General features: G+C 43.4%; 1 protein-coding gene across 2 annotated transcripts; it reads right to left on the reverse strand.

Moving 5' to 3' along the window:
* Window positions 1-3,098: 3,098 nt before the first annotated feature.
* Window positions 3,099-16,859, reverse strand: fgf16 (fibroblast growth factor 16). Of its 2 annotated transcripts, none has more exons than XM_072595419.1 (3): window positions 16,046-16,859; window positions 13,987-14,090; window positions 3,099-4,049 (listed from the first exon to the last, which is right to left on the reverse strand). In XM_072595419.1, exons 1-3 carry the CDS (start codon window positions 16,320-16,322, stop codon window positions 4,008-4,010), a joined length of 423 nt encoding a protein of 140 aa, XP_072451520.1. In that variant the 5' UTR covers window positions 16,323-16,859; the 3' UTR covers window positions 3,099-4,007. The 2 variants fall into 2 exon arrangements, with proteins under 2 accessions (XP_072451520.1, XP_072451519.1); XM_072595418.1 differs by having other exon boundaries at window positions 3,099-4,129; window positions 16,046-16,858.
* Between the last annotated feature and the right edge of the window lie 896 nt (window positions 16,860-17,755).

Here is a 17,755-nt window from a genome sequence, read left to right on the forward strand (position 1 = left end):
ATCATTTATATAAATGATTTGGATGTGAGCATAAGAGATATAGTTTGTACATTTGCCGACGACTGCAAAATTGGAGGTGTAGTGGACAGCGAAGAGGGTTACCTCAGATTACAACAGGATCTGGACCAGATGGGCCAATGGGCTGAGGAGTGGCAGATGGAATTTAATTCAGATAAATGCGAGATGCTGCATTTTGAGAAAGCAAATTTTAGCAGTACTTATACACTTAATGGTAAGTCCTAGAGAGTGTTGCTGAACAAAGAGACCTTGGAGTGCAGGTTCATAGCTCCTTGAAAGTGGAGTCGCAGGTAGATAGGATAGTGAACAAGGCGTTTGGTATGCTTTCCTTTATTGGTCAGAGTATTGAGTACAGGAGTTGGGATGTCATGTTGCGGCTGTACAGGACATTGGTTAGGCTACTGTTGGAATATTGCTTGCAATTCCGGTCTCCTTCCTATATCAGAAAGATGTTGTGAAACTTGAAAGGGTTCAGAAAAGATTTACAAGGATGTGGCCAGGATTGGAGGATTTGAGCTATAGGGAGAGGTTGAATAGGCTAGGAAAGTTTTCCCTGGAGTGTCGGAGGTTGAGGGGTGACCTTATATAGAGGTTTATAAAGTCATGAGGGGCATGGATAGGGTAAATAGGCAAAGTCTTTTCCCTGGGGTGGGGAGTCCAGAACTAGAGAGCATAGGTTTAAGGTGAGAGGTGAAAGATATGAGAGACCTAAGGGGCAACCTTTTGACTCAGAGGGTGGTACTTGTATGAAATGAGCTGCCAGAGGAAGTGGTGGAGGCTGGTACAACTGTAACATTTAAAAGGTATCTGAATGAGTATATGAATAGGAAGGGTTTGGAGGGATATGGGCCAGGTGCTGGTGGTGGAACTAGAGTGGGTTGGGATATCTGGTCGACATGGACAGGTTGGACCGAAGGGTCTGTTTTCTATGCTGTACATCTCTATGACTCTATAATGAAGGGCTCCAGCCCGAATCGTAGATTTTCCTGCTCCTCAGATGATGTCTGACCTGCTGTGCTTTTCCAGCACCATTCTAATCTTGACTTTAATCTCCAGCATTTGCAGTACTCACTTTCGCCCCCTCTTGAGCTACCCAGCTGAGCACATGTGCCACCAAGTTCTGCAGGAGACCGGGAAGCGCGTCAGTCAGTGTGACACCATGTGTTGGATGAAGGTGACGGTATTGGCTAATTTTTTTTATTCTGTAACAGGATGAGGGTGTTGTTGGCTAGGCCAGAATTTATTGCCATCCCTAATTGCCCAGAGGCCAGTTGATAGTCAACCACATTGCTGTGGGTATGAAGTCACATGTTGGCCAGACCAGGTAAGGACAGCAGATTCCTTCCCTAAAGGACATTAGTGAACCAGATAGGGTTGTCTGACATTTGGCAATGGATTTATAGTTGTCATTAGCTTCTTAATTCCATATGTTTATTGAATTCAAATTGGAGCCTGGTTCCTCAGGTCTCTGGATTAACAGTCCAGTGATAATACCACAAGACCATCGCCTCCATTAAATAGGCGACAATTTGAGCAAACTGAGTGGCAAACTGGGTAAAGAACCCTGGAACTCTGGAGTGTTTCATGCTACCACCAGGTGCAAAATTGGAAAGTGTTTCATTTCCCTTCATTCCGATAAGCACAAGCATGAAATCATTCTGGGTTGTCTGAAATCTCAATTCCCTGGTAAAATACTGTTGCCCTTATCCTAAAAGACCACTCCAAAACCTTGCTGCTATTCTGAAAGTTTAACCAAACTTTGCTAATTAACACAAAACATTGGAATATATCTGTGATACATGAACTTGCATTTTGACCTGAGAGCGCAATTTTTTAAAAAATAGAACACGCTGGCACTATTAAATATCGTAGCTTAGGGTCTGCTGCTATGTGGCAGGTGATGTCGGTTACTGTAAACATCCTCAGCTGTTTCTGCTATTATGTAACCACATTAAATGGATTTCAATTGCAACCACCAGCATAGCATTCATACATGCCATTATGGAAAATTAGCAAAAGATGACCAAACCACTTCCAAACATCTGACCGCTCCAAAAGGCCTTTCAGCAAAAAGCCTTTGAATACGTTGTTCCTTCATTCTTTAATGACATGAACACCGAATGGGGTTATGAGTGTTGGAGGCAGAATATTTCCTGGGGCGGTTTAGGGGGAATGGTAACTTAGTAGTTTTGAAGTCTAACAATTAACTTGGTGCATTTTCAATATATTTTCAAATCTACCACAAACATAGAGTTTGCATTTTTATTTTTAAGTAGACAGAATTTTTATCTCTTAAAAAGGAAAGTGCATTTGTTTCCTATTATAAAATAGTTATTTGACGATTTTTCTTCTTGTGTCGAAATGCCTTCCTCTCTTATTTGTATTTGTATTTGTAATTTGGTCAGGGTCTTGCCAGCTTAAATTGCAAGCTTGTGTCCCACTGAGCCTGTGTTATACAACCGAGACAGAAATTGCTGGAGAAGCTCAGCAGGTCTGGCAGCACCTGTGGACAGAAAGCTTAAGTTATTGTTTTGAGTCCAGTGACCCTTCAATGGACTCGAAACATTTACTTTATTTTCTCTCCACAGATGCTGCTGAATCTTTCCGGCAATTTTCGTTTTTGTTTGTTTCAGATCTCTAGCATCTGCAATTCTTTGTTTAATCTTATACAACTAAGACTTGTTTCGTGGGTCAAAGTACTTTAATGTTTGACTCCATCTGAAAAATAGCTGAATCCTGTGAATGATTATACAGGGCTATGCACCAAAAAATTAAAACATCAAAAATTACTGGAAACATGGTAAGTCCTTCACTTTTGGAAATGAGTAAAGGTTTGTTAATATTTTACTTAGCATCATGAGTTCATTTACATTGGAAAGAGAGTTTATTTCTGAAACTGGCCCAAAGAGGAGCAAACAAGCAATAACTAAAGGTAACTGGTCAAATATGTTAAACCACTGGTATAAAGAAAACTTGCAAATTATTTTAAACAAATATTAACATCCCGCTTGTCTAACTTGGTGGAAAATAAGAGTTTTGCAACAACTGATTTAGAAACATGTTTGAATATTTGTTACATGTTAAATTTAAATCATGATTTCTTTTTATTAAGAGTGAACAAGCAACATGTTAATTGTACAATATAAGTTTTGCTTTGAACAAAATGTTTTATTTATGGTCCATAATCTTTTGAACTCAACATTCATAGATCTTCATAACTTAAAAGTGGTCATTTACATTTCAGTAGGATCTAATCCTTCCAGACAGCAATCTGGTCTATACATTGTCATTAAAAATATAGTCTATGTAATAAATAAATATATAAAATAAATATAATATTGACATTTCTATAAATAATATGTCCATTTGTACAGTGTCCATGTTATAATTTTAGCCCATTCCAAAGACTGGGAATCTTATATCTTGTTGGCTCTTCTCTTCCATGTCGCATTGTAAATATCTGCTTTCAGCAGTGTGTCATCCACAGATCGGAAATATATCAACTTTTGATAAATATATAACTTTTAGCTCAAAGCTTCTTTATTTGCAGCAGCGTTTATCACCACTTTGTGGCCTTTTGTTTCTTTCCAACAATAAAAGTGTCCATTGTCTCCGAGTCTTTTTGTTCCTTGCCTCCTTAACAAATATCTAGAAGCAATATTCAGTGGAGAATATAGATGTGTGAGTATTTAAAAAAAAATCCTGGGACTGTGCACTTCACAAAGGCTTGATAGTATTAATAGTGGTAACGAATTCAACCAAAGTGGTCGTCTTTGAAATGGCCACAAGTTCCTTGTTGGCACTGCTCCCCAGAATAGCTAAAGCTCTCGCGTATGTACAACACATGCAAGGCAGCAGAGTTTTATCAACTATAGTTCAAGAGGTCTCTGTATAATGTTGGAACTTTTTCAGGTTCCACGGGTCTAGGTAAAAAGTGAGTAAATTTTTGATGCCGTTTAGTCCTGTATCCTTCCCGTGGGGAACCATCTTTATTCAAAGCCACGTAATAATGTCTCCCAGTATCTGTGTGTCTATACAAAGTTGATGCATAGGTATTATACCAGTTCTCTTCAAATTGTTCCCGAAATACGCATTCAGATGTTAATTTTTTCTGAAAATAGAGAAAAGATATTAATTGGAATGTACATTATCTGCATTTAGATGCTAAGTATTGTCATTATTCAACTTAATAAATTGTTGAACTTATTTTTCTAATAGGGATAAGCAATAAGTGTTGGCCCGGCCCAGCCCAGTAATGCCTGTGCCCCGTGAGTCAATTAAAAAATGCTTCACATCTGATAGCAATTAGAAAAATGAATTAAAATCTTACCCATTCAAAACTTACCTACCTGTACAATTAAAATTAGACCCAAAGTCATTCCAGGCAGGTGAGACTTCATAGAAATCCTAAGATGCCTATCATTTTAATTTTACACTATTCAGTTTTAACATTTACCATTTGAGTGAGATGTCAGATAACTGGGTTCCTTCAATAGAGAGCAATCAAACAATGGAGGGTCAGGTAAATTGCAAAAGTACATGCTGTTTTACATATTCCATAGCAGTGATATTTTCTGCTATAACTTTAAGCATGCCAGCAGAACTATACTTTATCTAACACAGAGATCATTGCTTTTCAATAGCATAGGGAATCATGTTATTTTTGGCCAAGTCTGAGTTGCATGGGTTTTTTAGAGGGATCATTGTGAACCTTTCACTGTATCATACCAAACTTATTAAGTGCTTTCCCCATTGTACGGTGTCAGTCATGTCTAATCTAGCAACATGCCAGTCCCAGAACAACTCACCGCCCAGCAGCTATCCACAGAGAGACCAACTTCCTTCTGGCAGAGGAGGCCACACACCAGACTCTGGTAGCCTGACTGGAGGTTTCCACCTGGGTCTGTGCCCTCTCCAGAATGCCGAGGAATGGCCAAAAGTGCCACATGAAGGTAAATTACCTTCTCTCCTGCACTCTGGTAAGTGTCACACACTTCTCTCAGCTATGTCACACTCACTCCATCCCTGCTGCTGAACCCACTTCTCACCAAGGCTGAGGAGGAACAAGAAGACTTTTATGTCTGGACAGGCCAGACATGCCAAGTGTCCATGGATCATCTGACCAAATCTCCAGGACTGATGGGTTCTCATGCAGAGCAGGCACCCTCCAGCCCAGTTATGGAATCAGGGAGTATACTAAGATGCAGTAGGAAGGAGAGGAAGAAGAAAACTTAGAGTGAATTTTGGTGGGTAAGGCCTATACTCTGTCATTGTCATTGTCACTGTTATCTGTAACATCTTCCATCACCCATTTTCCCCTGTCCCACCCCAATCACCTACACCACTAAATCAAAACCCAAAGGACTGCAGATGCTGTAAATCAAAAACAAAAACAGAAATTGCTGGAAAAGATCTGGCAGCATCTGTGAAGAAAAATCAGAGTTAAAGCTTTGGGTCTGAGCAAGGGTTACTGGATCCAAAATGTTAACTCTGATTTCTCTTCACAGATGCTGCCAGAGCTCTGAGCTATTTCAGCAATTTCTGTTTTTGTACCTACACTACTTGCCCTGCATGCCCTCTGTGTTACCTATTCACACCCTCAGAACAATTACCACCTTCCACCGTTGCACCATCACTAACAACTGTGCCACCCATTTTCAACTCACTCATTCCCTGTCCTTCTCTCATTACAGGAGGGAACAGTCTGAAACAGGGCAGAGAGGGTGTCATTTGTGAAGAGAATCATAACCCTCTCCAGAGGAGAGTAGGACAGTTCCTGCAATGATGCTGAAACATCCATGTCCTGTCGACCATCTAAGGACCATTTCCCTGCAACACTCACTGTAACTCTGCTGTCACTGACATCCATTGCACACCTCCTCTAACCACTGACCATAATAATCATACCTCTTTTGTATATGCATGTACCACCAGCATTTTCACCATCTCTCTGTGTAACAGCCTGCTCCAGCCAGCTCCCCTAGAAGATGACTCCTCAACTTCTAGAGGATGAGGGGTACCAAGGCCTCAGAGGAAGCAATAACAATCACCCCAGATATTGGGGGGTTGGGGAGAGGTTGGGGTGGGGGGGGAGCAGGAGCATTAGGCCTGAAAAATGTGGGAGCACAATCTGGTGAGTGCCTCAGTGTGAGAGGTCAGCATCTGGCCATGGGAAAAAGGAGTCATGGCAGAGACTGGGCACCTATTCAGCCCCAGGTAGGCAGGCTGCTTCCATGGACAGGTTGACAGTTGCCATGGAGACCCAGCTCTCTCATGATCTGTTGGAGAGATACACTTGCACTCACTCCATCGCCCCAGTTATTGGTCCTCAGGCAGAAGGCATGGTGATGGAGGGACTAGGAACCTGGCATGCGCTCCAGATGCCAGGAGTAATTCGCCCAGAGGAGGGACAACTCGAAGACCCCTCAGCAGCCTCCTCTCTGGACACTGCGAAGGCGGCTGGGCCCTCCAACTCCATCATGCCTGAGCCCCTCTGGCCCTTGGAAGTTCTTGCATCTGGCCAGAAGACCCTTGACATGTCTAGCTCATCAGACCGAAGTGCCCCCAGCTCACCAAACCAGCCCTTCAAGGTTAATGGACTCCAGTACCAAACAGGGCGAAAGTGAGGACTGCAGATGCTGGAGATCAGACTCTAGATTAGAGTGATGCTGGAAAAGCACAGCAGGTCAGGCAGCATCCAAGGAGCAGGAAAATCGACGTTTCGGGCAAAAGCCCTTCATCAGGAATTCAGTACTAAACAGGTCCTCCATACCAGTTGTGGAATCACTGAGGAAGTGCAGCATTGTCACAAGTTCTATCTTTCAGATGAATTGTATATTACTACTTATAAAGAGCATTAGGACTGAAAGCTTGAACGACACCATCGACATGCAAGCTTTATCTTTCTTGCACTGGCTGGCTTGCTGATGACGCTTAGAAATATGCTATCTGTTAAATTATCACTTTGCTTGTTTGATAAAATAATGGAATGGAATTTCCAATACGCAGTTGAAACAGTGAAAAAACTGTTGACAGTAAATGCTCATCATCACTCCTCCTGCCTTTGTTACACTTTGTTGAGGATGGTATGTTACCACACATAGTTAAAAGTGAGGGGGAAGACTTTAGAGACACGGAAACATAGGATGCGGGAGCAGAATTAGGCCATTTGGCCCTTCAAACACGGTCCAACATTCAATATGATCATCTCATCCAACTCAGAATCAGGTTTCTGCTTTCTCCCTGTACCCCTCGACTTCCTTTCACTCTAAGAACTACATCCTTCTTGAAAACGTTCAATGTTTCGGCCTCAACTGCTTTCTGTGGCAGAGAATTCCACAAACTCATCACTCTCTGGATGAAGAAATTTCTCCTCATCTCAGTCCTAAATGGCACATCTTGTATCTTCAACTGTAACGCCTGGTTCTGGACTCCCTAGTCATTGAGAACATCCTTGCTGTGTTTACCCTGTCTAATCCTGTTAGAATTTTATAGATTTTGATGAGGTTCTCCCACCCTCTGGCACCAACAACCATTCTTCTAAACTCCGTGGAACATAGTTCTAGCTGAACAAATCTCTCTTCATACATAAGTCATCGCATCCCAGGAATCAGTCTGGTAAATCTTCATTGCACTCTCTCCATAGCCAGAACATCCTTTCACGGATAAGGAGACCAAAACTACACACAGTATTTCAGGTATGGTCTGACCAAGACCCTGTACAATTACAGCAAGGCATTCCTGCTCATGTATTCGAATTCTCTCCCTTTGAAGGCCAACATATCATTTGCGTTCACTATATTTAGCTCAATTTGGTAAAAGTACATCTAAAACACACAGGTACAATTCCACATGTTCTGAGTGACCCAGTCTCTGACAGCAAGGACAATTGAGCACTGTACCAAGGCCTATTGAAGGGAAAAAGTCAGCAGCATTATCTATTTAGCAGATGTGAAAGGCAGACAAGAATAAGAGCAAGTGCATTTATGATACTTCTTGAGAATATTTGCTAATACTTGTTGGCAACTTTCATATACTTCATAATGGCCAGATGGCTGTAAGCTGAATTTTGCCATCAGCACTGAGTAGAGTAAATTCCCAGCTCTGCTAACTTAATTTGGGAGAGTGTGACTGGATTTTAATTCTGGGGGTGGGTGTTAGCAGGAAGTGGGCCTGCAGTTCCTTGAAAGTGTTCAGAGGCAGCTATAGGGGCTCTCTACCATCCCCCTGCCTCCTGACAATAGGTTCCCCATGCCCAATCTATGTTGCCCCATGCCCCTCATATTCTCTTCCCCTTCCCCATTTCCTTGACCCTTCATACCCACCATGCCAACCTATGCCCCTGTTTATTGCTTCACCTTTTATAGCACCTGTACAGCAATGGTGCTCCCTCATGCCATCCACCACCACACTTTGCCCTTATAATAAATCCCCCATGTCAACTCAGCCAGTATCCACCATGGGCACATGCCCAGGCTCAGGATCCATGTTGAGGGGAAATAAGAATATTTTTTAAATGCATTGATGAATTCATTATTTGAAATTATACCCTCGTTGATTAAAAATTCCATTCATGACATTTAACTCCTTTCAACTAGTTAAAACATTATAAAGACAAACATTTCTGTTCATAGTGGCACTAGAGCACGTAGAACTGTTAATCCAACTATGGATCACAGGAACCCCACTGTTGTAATCATAGCTTGTGAAATCGGTCCGGCAGCATAACTCCTTTAATGAGGGTAAAACAGTGCAGCACAAACAGCAAATAGTAAGCACTGTTTTTTTTGTTGGATGTTGCAGTCTTCTCAAAAGATTAAAGGTCAGGAGAATTAAGCAGCTTGAGTTTTCTCAAAAGCTTGACCATTCCAACGTGTTTGTCCAATTTTTATGTACATGTCTACTTCTAACAATCCCAAAGAGCACTTGATCTCTCCCAAATTGTCACTGGGTCTGTCCAAAAGGCTACCTTTTTCTCTTCAAAGAACTCAGGCAGCTTTCGTCCTCATCCTGAAAGGTCTAAAGTACACAGGTCATGTTTTGGACAACTGGACAGACTGTTGGGCCCAAGTGAGGACAGCGGCACTGATAACATGTTCTTCCACCTCTGTGAGCTATGGATGTGCAAAATGCAAACCATCCCAGATCCAACCCCTGCTGGTGAAAATGCCTGATGGGACTGCCGGAATTAGTGCTCCCATAGTGTTTTGGCTAACCTGGATACCCTCACCATCATTGTGAAAATTCAGATCTGAGTGTGACAAACATTAATTTCATCTTTATGAATAGGAAAATTGTAGAGGCAAGGATCATCAGGGTGATTCCAAACTCCTTTATTTGTTATAATTTGACATTTATGATTAAGGACAGAGTGTAAATTTTTTTTTGGATAACTACGTTTTAGCAGACCATGTGACAAAGATCGTGTTTGGACTGCATGTGTTACCTTTAACAAGAGTGTCCAACAATACGACTGATATATTTCTAATCTAGGCATTCATGGGTGTCCTAAGAGAACTAGAGCAAAACATTTTCAGGCAGAAGATTTTGTTTTCCACTCCCACAATATGAATACACAAAGAAAATTGCTGCGGAATGTTATTTTTTTGAAAAAACGCAGGTTGTTGCCTTTCCTCTCCACAGATGCTGCCAGATTAGTTGAGAGTTTCCAGTATTTTTTTGCGTTTTTTGATATTTGTACTTGCCTGCTCCAGTTTGGATGAGTTCAATTGGTTCACTAACAGCACGCTAGAGGGAGCACTGCGTACACCGTCCTGGGATGGATCGTTGTGGTGGGGGAGCAGGAGAAAGAAGAACTGGTCGGACCAGTCCTATTCCGTGGAAACTTGTTGCCTTTTGAACAATTGAGCTTGTATTAACAATAGACCCGTCCTGTTGTGATGGGAGCAGGAAGCAGCAGTACAGACACCAGACGGTGGAGAACTGCACAAGGCGGAGGGGTTTGGGAAGCACAGCCATCTCAAGTCTCAGACTGACACCGAAGCTTTTAATTAGTTGTTTTCAAACAGTCAAAAACAGCTTTTTAAAAAAACCTGTTCTAAACCTAAATGTATGTCCATCTAAAATGACTGCCTCCTGTTTGATATGAGGAGTAGTAATTGACAAGTACATTGATGAGGTATCCACAACGTGAGCAATGACCTTATCATTCTGTGAACTGCACAACATCAGATAAACATTTTATATGGTGGACTGAGCCAATGAGGCGAATATGATTGTTGGGGCAAAGTTTATGTTCATTGCATTGAATGATACATATAATCTGTATTTTTTAATGATAGATGGTAATTAAAGAAAATGTTGAAAACAAGTAAATTCATATTTTTGTATAATGTTTATAATTACACAGGAATGTCATTATTAAAATCCTGCTGTTACAAAGCTAGGTTTATGGAAGCACTTGTCCTGACACAAAATCCACTTGAGTAAGCTCGGGAGTTCATAGACTGACTAAAAGTAACCCTCTGCCAGTCTCACTGAATTTATAACAGTGGTAGTACTTCATTAGATTAGAGACTCTTTAAACTGGAAACCTAATAACAAAAATATCAGTTGTGTCCTCTATCTCTTTGGATCAGATGTTACAAGCAGCTGTACTATCTGGGCTCTCTAAGTTGTTCCCAGGAATGCATGCCAAGACAAACATCCACTGCACCTAGAGAATCATCAATTCCTGAAAAAAACTACCTGAATCTTGCTGGTCTTCCAGTGTAAAAGAGTTGCTCTTTTTTTTAACTGCAGATTAGCCCATTCCAAGATCCAGGGCTCTATGCCAAGGGAGGCACTAAAACTTGGAGTAGCTGCCACAAAGGCACAGCAGAGAGAGGTGGACTGTTTAAAGCATTTCAGCATTGGATTTCAAGGGACTGGTGACTTATAGAATCCCTAAGACTGTATACTTGTTACTAAAAGCATATAATAAATGTCACATATATTGCAATTATCTAATTTACAAGTTTTCATCACCTTCATATACCATTCTTTATAATTTAATGCTAACCCACTGCTGAACCCCAGCTAACATCTGATTAGTTTTAGTTGGAAGGATAGATGGCTGTTGAACCCTCTGTAGTAAGTCGGTCCTTCTTTCAATGAATATCTATTGTGCAAGTGAAAAACTATGCACTCACTGTAGGAACAATTCTTGTCTTACAGAAGTAATCAGATCACTGGAAATCTGTAACTCCCTTTGTATTTGAAATCAAGCTATGAAAGGGATGCCAGACCTATCCCAAGAGGATGTCTGAAATCAAGACTACTACAATTTTAAAAAACAAATTCTAATTCTAAAACCTGTAGCTTTGCTTTTATTTCTAAAATGTTTCCCTAGCTTTTGGGATACAAAGTATATTCTTTAAAAAAAACTCTTGCAGACAATATGAAATATGTTGAGAATTGTGTCAGACAAATACTTATCATCTTTATATATTCCTCCCTGCCACTAATTAGATCCTGATTCACACGATTTCCTTTCCTAAATCTCACTCTTTGATTTTCTTAGCTGTTTAATTTCTGTCTCTGGACTGTCTTCTGCTCTTGGATCCTGCTGTGTAAGAAAATTATGATCAAAATCAAATGTGATTTGTCCCATCTCATTTATTTACAGCAGCAGTTAATGAAGCCAAGCCTGGACTGTGAGTTACCTCCTATCCAAACTGATATTCATTTTCAACTCAGGTACCCCAACAGATTTTCATGTTAAGATTTCAACAGCTAAATGAATAGCAGACGTCAATGTAGAAAGTGTGAAGATGAGGAATTCATTTGTTCTTGTTTCCACTACATTGTTTTCTCTTTTTTTTAGCTGTGGTGCAATGAAACCCATTGATCAGAGTGTGAGACTGAGCAGGTGCTACCGTTGAGATTAGAGTGGTACTGGAAAAGCACAGCAGGTCAGGTAGCATCCGAGGAGCAGGAAAACCGACGTTTCGGGCAGGAGCCCTTCATCAGGAATGAGGATGATTTTCCTGCTCCTTGGGTGCTGCCTGATCTGCTGTGCTTCTCCAGCACCACACTAATCTTGACTCTGATCTCCAGCATCTGCAGTCCTCACTTTCGCCCAGATGCTACCGTTGGATATTGCTCTGAATCTCACTGCTAGAAGCCACAGGAATGGTCATCATGGCAAAGCAAACTTACCAGTATGCATCTTAACACTGCAGAGAATCGCAATTGTGATTCCATAGTCTTGCCCTTCACTCAGTAAAACCAAAGGTTAGTGCTCCAAAATGCCTGAGAGTCATTTTGTGCCACTATGATGCAGGCCAAAATTGAATGGTGCTTATCTTGACTTAATGGTACGAGTCAATTGAGTCAAAGCAATTCTCTCCAATGACTTGAGCACATAATCTAGTTTAACATTTCGGTGAAGGTGCTGAAGGTTGTTGCACTATGCACAGTGTTGTTTTCCAAATGAAATGATGAATCAAAGTTCCAGTTTGCCTCTGGGCATAAAAGATTCCTTGGCTCCTTTTGAAGAAGAGTCAGGTATCTTCAGGTGTCTTGGCTAATATTTTACTCACAACTCATTACTCAACATCACTGAGACATATAGTTGTTGTTTGTGGGATCTTGCTGTCAACAAATTGGCTGCTGTATTTCCCAATTGGCAATAAGCCAATAGTATTTCATTGGCAGTGGATCATTTCAGAGAGCTGCTACATGAATGCAAGTTCCCTTTCTACTTATATATTTGTGTGTATTGCAAAACTCCTGCACAATAAAGTGCTTCCTGGCCCAATATAAGCCCCAAACAACATAAGAGTTAATTTACCAAATATCGGGAGATTGCAAGAATGGGGTGCAATTTCCATTGCTAACATACTTAAATAATACAATAATTTCATGTCATCCGAGAGAAATAAATGTTTTAAGCAAAACCTTCAGCAATAATCACCTTGTCTGTCAAGAAGAGTGAGTAATATAGGGATATTCTGCCCTGTGAGACACTGAAAAATACCAGAAATATATATTTTGGTTCTCCTGAAATACCATTACAGTTGGTGTTTGACAACAATGAGCAACTTCTAAGGGAAGGGACAAGTCTATACTGCTGTTCCTGATTGATATGTTGAGTCAAAGGGCGTTATTGCTTTTAATAGTGGGTTTACTATTAGACACAGGTCTGGACCAGCCAAGAACAGCAGGCTTCAGAATTCTGCTTGATGTGCCACAGTATTGGGAGCCATGGCAAGATCACATTGCAACAGATGGTAGATCTGCACTGAACAAATATTTTCAATGAACATTTTAAGCAGGTTATCTTAAGTAACCCTAGCACCTTACAATTGAAAACTGCCTCACGTAAAAATGATTGGAGAGGCAAATGCAATGGGATTTGCTTCAGTAGACTTCCACAGTTAACAACATCAACTCGAAACAATTGCACTTTTCTGCTGTATGTTCTTTCAAAATCACAAACGTAATTTTCATTACTGGCTGCAGGACAGCTTGAGGCAAGACCAAGAGGCTCAGGGAGACAGAGGGATGGGTGGCTCAGCTGTTTGAGTGCACTATACCACTAAGGTAACTTGGAACAGCAGCTGAGCAGTACCTCCTGAAGTTTGCCTGTAGGAAATCCTCAGTTACATTCCAGCTGGGGTTGTATTTAATTGCATCATTAGAATGTTACTTTGAGAATGGAAATAAAAACCACTTGTGGGAATGTAGGTATGTGGGAAATAACGAATGATATGGAAACACAAGTCCAGGTACATTATGGCAATTGAAAATGGGACACAAATCGTCTTATTTTGCCTTACAAGCAAAGCAAACTTTCCTGTACGGCGCTTCAGTTAGATAATACACACACATCACACAAACCAATTGATTGACACAGAAACCAGTAGGAATCAGTTTTTTTCCCCTTATATTGTAGTCTTTAACGCTTGCTGAAACATTGCTTGGTTCTCGGTGTGAAAAGGATATGGAAAACGATGTCCAACTTACCGACCCATAGAGTTCGCCTCTCTCGTTCATCCCCAGGTAAAGTCCCGAGTCCACCCCACGAATGCTGACCAGTCCCACCGCTAGGCTTATGAACTCCAGGATCCCTGCACAACACACCAGACAGTGGATATGGTCAGTGATCATACTCACCCAACTTGTAAGTACGTTCTGCCCGAAGGCACTGTAAAAATGAGTAATATGCATATTTTATTGGACATTCCTGAACCCGAGACAACTTTCCAGACCAGTAATAGTCAAACAGAACAGCTGATGCCAAACAGACCAGAGGAGAAACTAGTGGCCAACAAGTCTTCCTTCAATTCACTAAGCAGCGTGACTAGGGTTCAGGAGGGAAGACTGTTAGGGCTTTCTTTGTGTTACAGAAGTTATGTAGTTGTCACCAATTCGTTGAAAAAGTGTGTCGGTGATATTTTTTTTAAAAAAACGAACGTGTTTAAGACTGAAATGTAGGGTCAGATCCCAGGGTCTGGTTCTAGTTATAAAATTCGCTATTCTTTCAAGTTTCATTTCTTACTTTGATTTGATCGACCTTCAAATAGCTCGTGCAACGTCTGCTCGGAAAAGCAGCATTGCTTCCGAATGACAGACGGTGGAAATACTGAGAAAATGGGATTTTTAAAAAAGATTGTCTGGTTGGGGGTTGGGGGGGGGGGGGGGGGGGGTGCGGGGGCACTTGCTTTGGGCCGGGTCAAGACAACCTAGCTGCTCTCTGTGAACGGGAGGGGGGGTGGGTTTGGGGGAGAGGCACTTGCTCTGGGACAGCCTGGCTGCTCTCTGTGAACGGGAGGGGGGGTGGGTTTGGGGGAGAGGCACTTGCTCTGGGACAGCCGCCTGCAAGTCCGCGGAGGACGGAGCTGTTTCTTTCCAGTGGATAAAAGACACCTGTTTCAGCCAGTGGAGAGAGAAAGGAGAGGTGGAAGGTGGAAAAAGGGGGAGGGAGGAGAAAGGCACGGGGATAGAAACGAACGTGCTTTCCCAAGCGGAGGGAGAGCCTTTTTTACTCCGTGTATTCGACATCCCGCTCAGTCTGCGGGGGGGGTGCACTTGGTTTCCATCGGCCTATCTCTGCAGCTACATGGAGGTATCTCCCAGTCCATGTGTCTCAGTCTGGGTTGGCTATCTGTTAGTGTAAAGTTCCCTGTGGTGTAAAAGCCTCCCCCCTTGACTCTTTTCTCTCCTCTTGCCTCCCGCTGTCTGGGTGCCTCCTCCCCGTGTCTCGCCTCTCCTTGGCTAAGTCTTTCCCAGGCGGGATGGGTGCATGTTCCTCGGGGTTTCTACACTCTCCCCCTCTCTAACTCCACATCAATTGAGGGAGATGAGGTTCCGCTACCCCGGTGTCCAGTCGCTGTGCTTCACGGTGGGGGCGCTCAGAGGCACTATCTCTCACACACACACACACACACACACAGACAGACACTGTCCACATATCGTGCTCCAAACCCCGACCGCATCACACATCCTGTCCGGGTTTATCAACGCATCCGTGTTGGTGGGTAGGATAGTGCCGTACACTAGGAAACAGTGCGAACTGCAGATGCTGGAGATCAGGGTCGAGAGTGTGGGGCTGGAAAAGCACAGCCAAGTCAGGCAGCATCCGAGGAGCAGGAGAATGGAACAGCCCTTCATCAGGCTCTTCCTCCGCTTGTTCGTTTCTATCCCTGTACCTTTCATCAGGGACGTCGATTCTCCTGCTCCTCGGATGCTGCCTGACTTGGCTGTGCTCTTCCAGCCCCACACACTCTCCACCCAGTCACCGTGTACTGTCTGAGGTAGTCCGGCTGGTGTTGTACGTGTGGGAAACAGAGAGAGAGAGAGAGAGAGAAAGTTTTACAGAAGTGGGATATTTTAGAGAGTTGAGGAACCATTTTCTGCTGCACCGTGAGAGTGAAAAGACTGAGCTGTCCACACACAGACTGAAGCAAGCTCCCTGAGCTGTGCCTTCCATTAGTCAGGAAACTCAGCCATGACTGGCTTCACCCACCTCCCCAGCCCTCCCTTTGTTTATTAATACTGGGAGCCCACCCCTCACCCCCCTTACCGAAGCGGCTATGATCCCTCCGGGTACCGTGCACCGTGCCGTTCGGGAAGATTTCCAAGTGGAAGCCGGTCCTGCAGTAGAGCTGCCTCCGCCGGAGGATGCCTTTGAGGTGGGCGAAGTCTGTGGGTGTTCCCCTCTGGAGCCTGCCCTCGATCTGGCCGAGTCTTTCGTTCAGGAAGCCGGGGGAGTCCGCCTGGGCAAGCACCGGCATATTCCCAAGAGAGACGGCGTGTATGTCTGTGTCCAGGGCTCCCAGGTAGCTGCCGACCTCGGCCATCAGGGTGATGGGGGATCAGTGACACTCTCTGCTCACAGTCAGCTTCACTGACTGGGGAACCGCGCCCGATGCAGCCCCTCGTGTCAAATAACAGGCGAGACGACTCTGTTTTGACTGCTCCGTTTATAGAGATCCCGGCGCATTAATCTCCGCTTAAATTTCATTACTGAAGTCCCGGGGAATCAGATGAAAGCAGCTGTTTATATACATACTCGCACATTGACATATTCGATACTTAAATAAGCCCCGCCTGGCATCCCTACGGCTAATCGCCTCTCAGATTCATTGGGTTCGACCTGCGAGAGCTACAACCCATTGTTAACTGTATAAAAACACACACACACACACACTACAGGGGAAAAAAACCCAGCAAACTCCACTGATGCATACCAGCAGTTGGCAACTCGAATCCCTCCTGATGAAATCACCCAACTACAGCCGGCTCCCTCACAGAAATAATAACACTCCCGGTTCCTATAAGAAGGTGCAGCTGCCAACGTGGCTCGGGAGAGTTTTATTTAAGAAACGTTTCCAGTTATACCATGGCAGATAGTGACAGAGAGAGAGAGAGGGGAAATTTAACGGATTCCCCCCCCCCCCCCCACCACACACACACACACACCCCGCCCCCGGGATGGGGTAATTGTGTACCAGACTCTCTGTACAAGCCTGGGGAGTCTGAGCAGGGGCTGGTTGAGGGTACAAGGCTCCCACCTCTCTCCGCTAGTTCGTGCCCCTCTCTTCTCCTGTTTGACAGCAGCTGGTTAGTCTGTGCCAGAGGCGAGCGGGTTCCTCAGCACTGAGCCTCCCCCATCTCACCCCCCCCCCCCCAAACCCTGTCCACCAGCAGGACTGATCCCACTGAGCCAGGCCGGCCGGCAGGAAGTGTCCTGACTGAACGGGGCTCCTAGCCCTGGGTTCAGCAGCTCGATAGAAGTCGCTGTTGATCACCTTTTTAATTCCTTGCTCCCCACCCCAGTGTACTCTCTGGGAGCTGTACATTGAATTTCTACTTTAGTTAAAACGGAGCAGAGCAATTGGGCAACTGCTTTTTATATAGATCAGAACCCCTCCCCCTACACACACACACACACACACACACACACACATCTTGTAGGTACTTAAAACTCCATACAAATTAGTACTTGTGACTACAAAGTGGAAGGCGTTACAGGAAAATGCATTAAAAGCGATTATTCACAGCAATTGTCTTGTGTGTGTCTGGGGGGGGGGGCAAGTCAATGGTTTTATTTGATGTGGGGTTAGAGACGAGAACGGGAAAATCTGAGTATCTTTTTTTTTCTGTTGCTGGACGCATTTGCTTTGTGAGTAAACCCAGTTGTGAGGTCAAGTTCCCTTCATGTAACGTGTGCAGATTTGGACTCACTGTTGTGAAGTGGTTTCAGTTTGGCATCAGTTCAAAATCCATGAGA

Source organism: Chiloscyllium punctatum, chromosome 25 (assembly GCF_047496795.1).
Source record: "Chiloscyllium punctatum isolate Juve2018m chromosome 25, sChiPun1.3, whole genome shotgun sequence".
Lineage (NCBI taxonomy): Eukaryota > Metazoa > Chordata > Chondrichthyes > Orectolobiformes > Hemiscylliidae > Chiloscyllium > Chiloscyllium punctatum.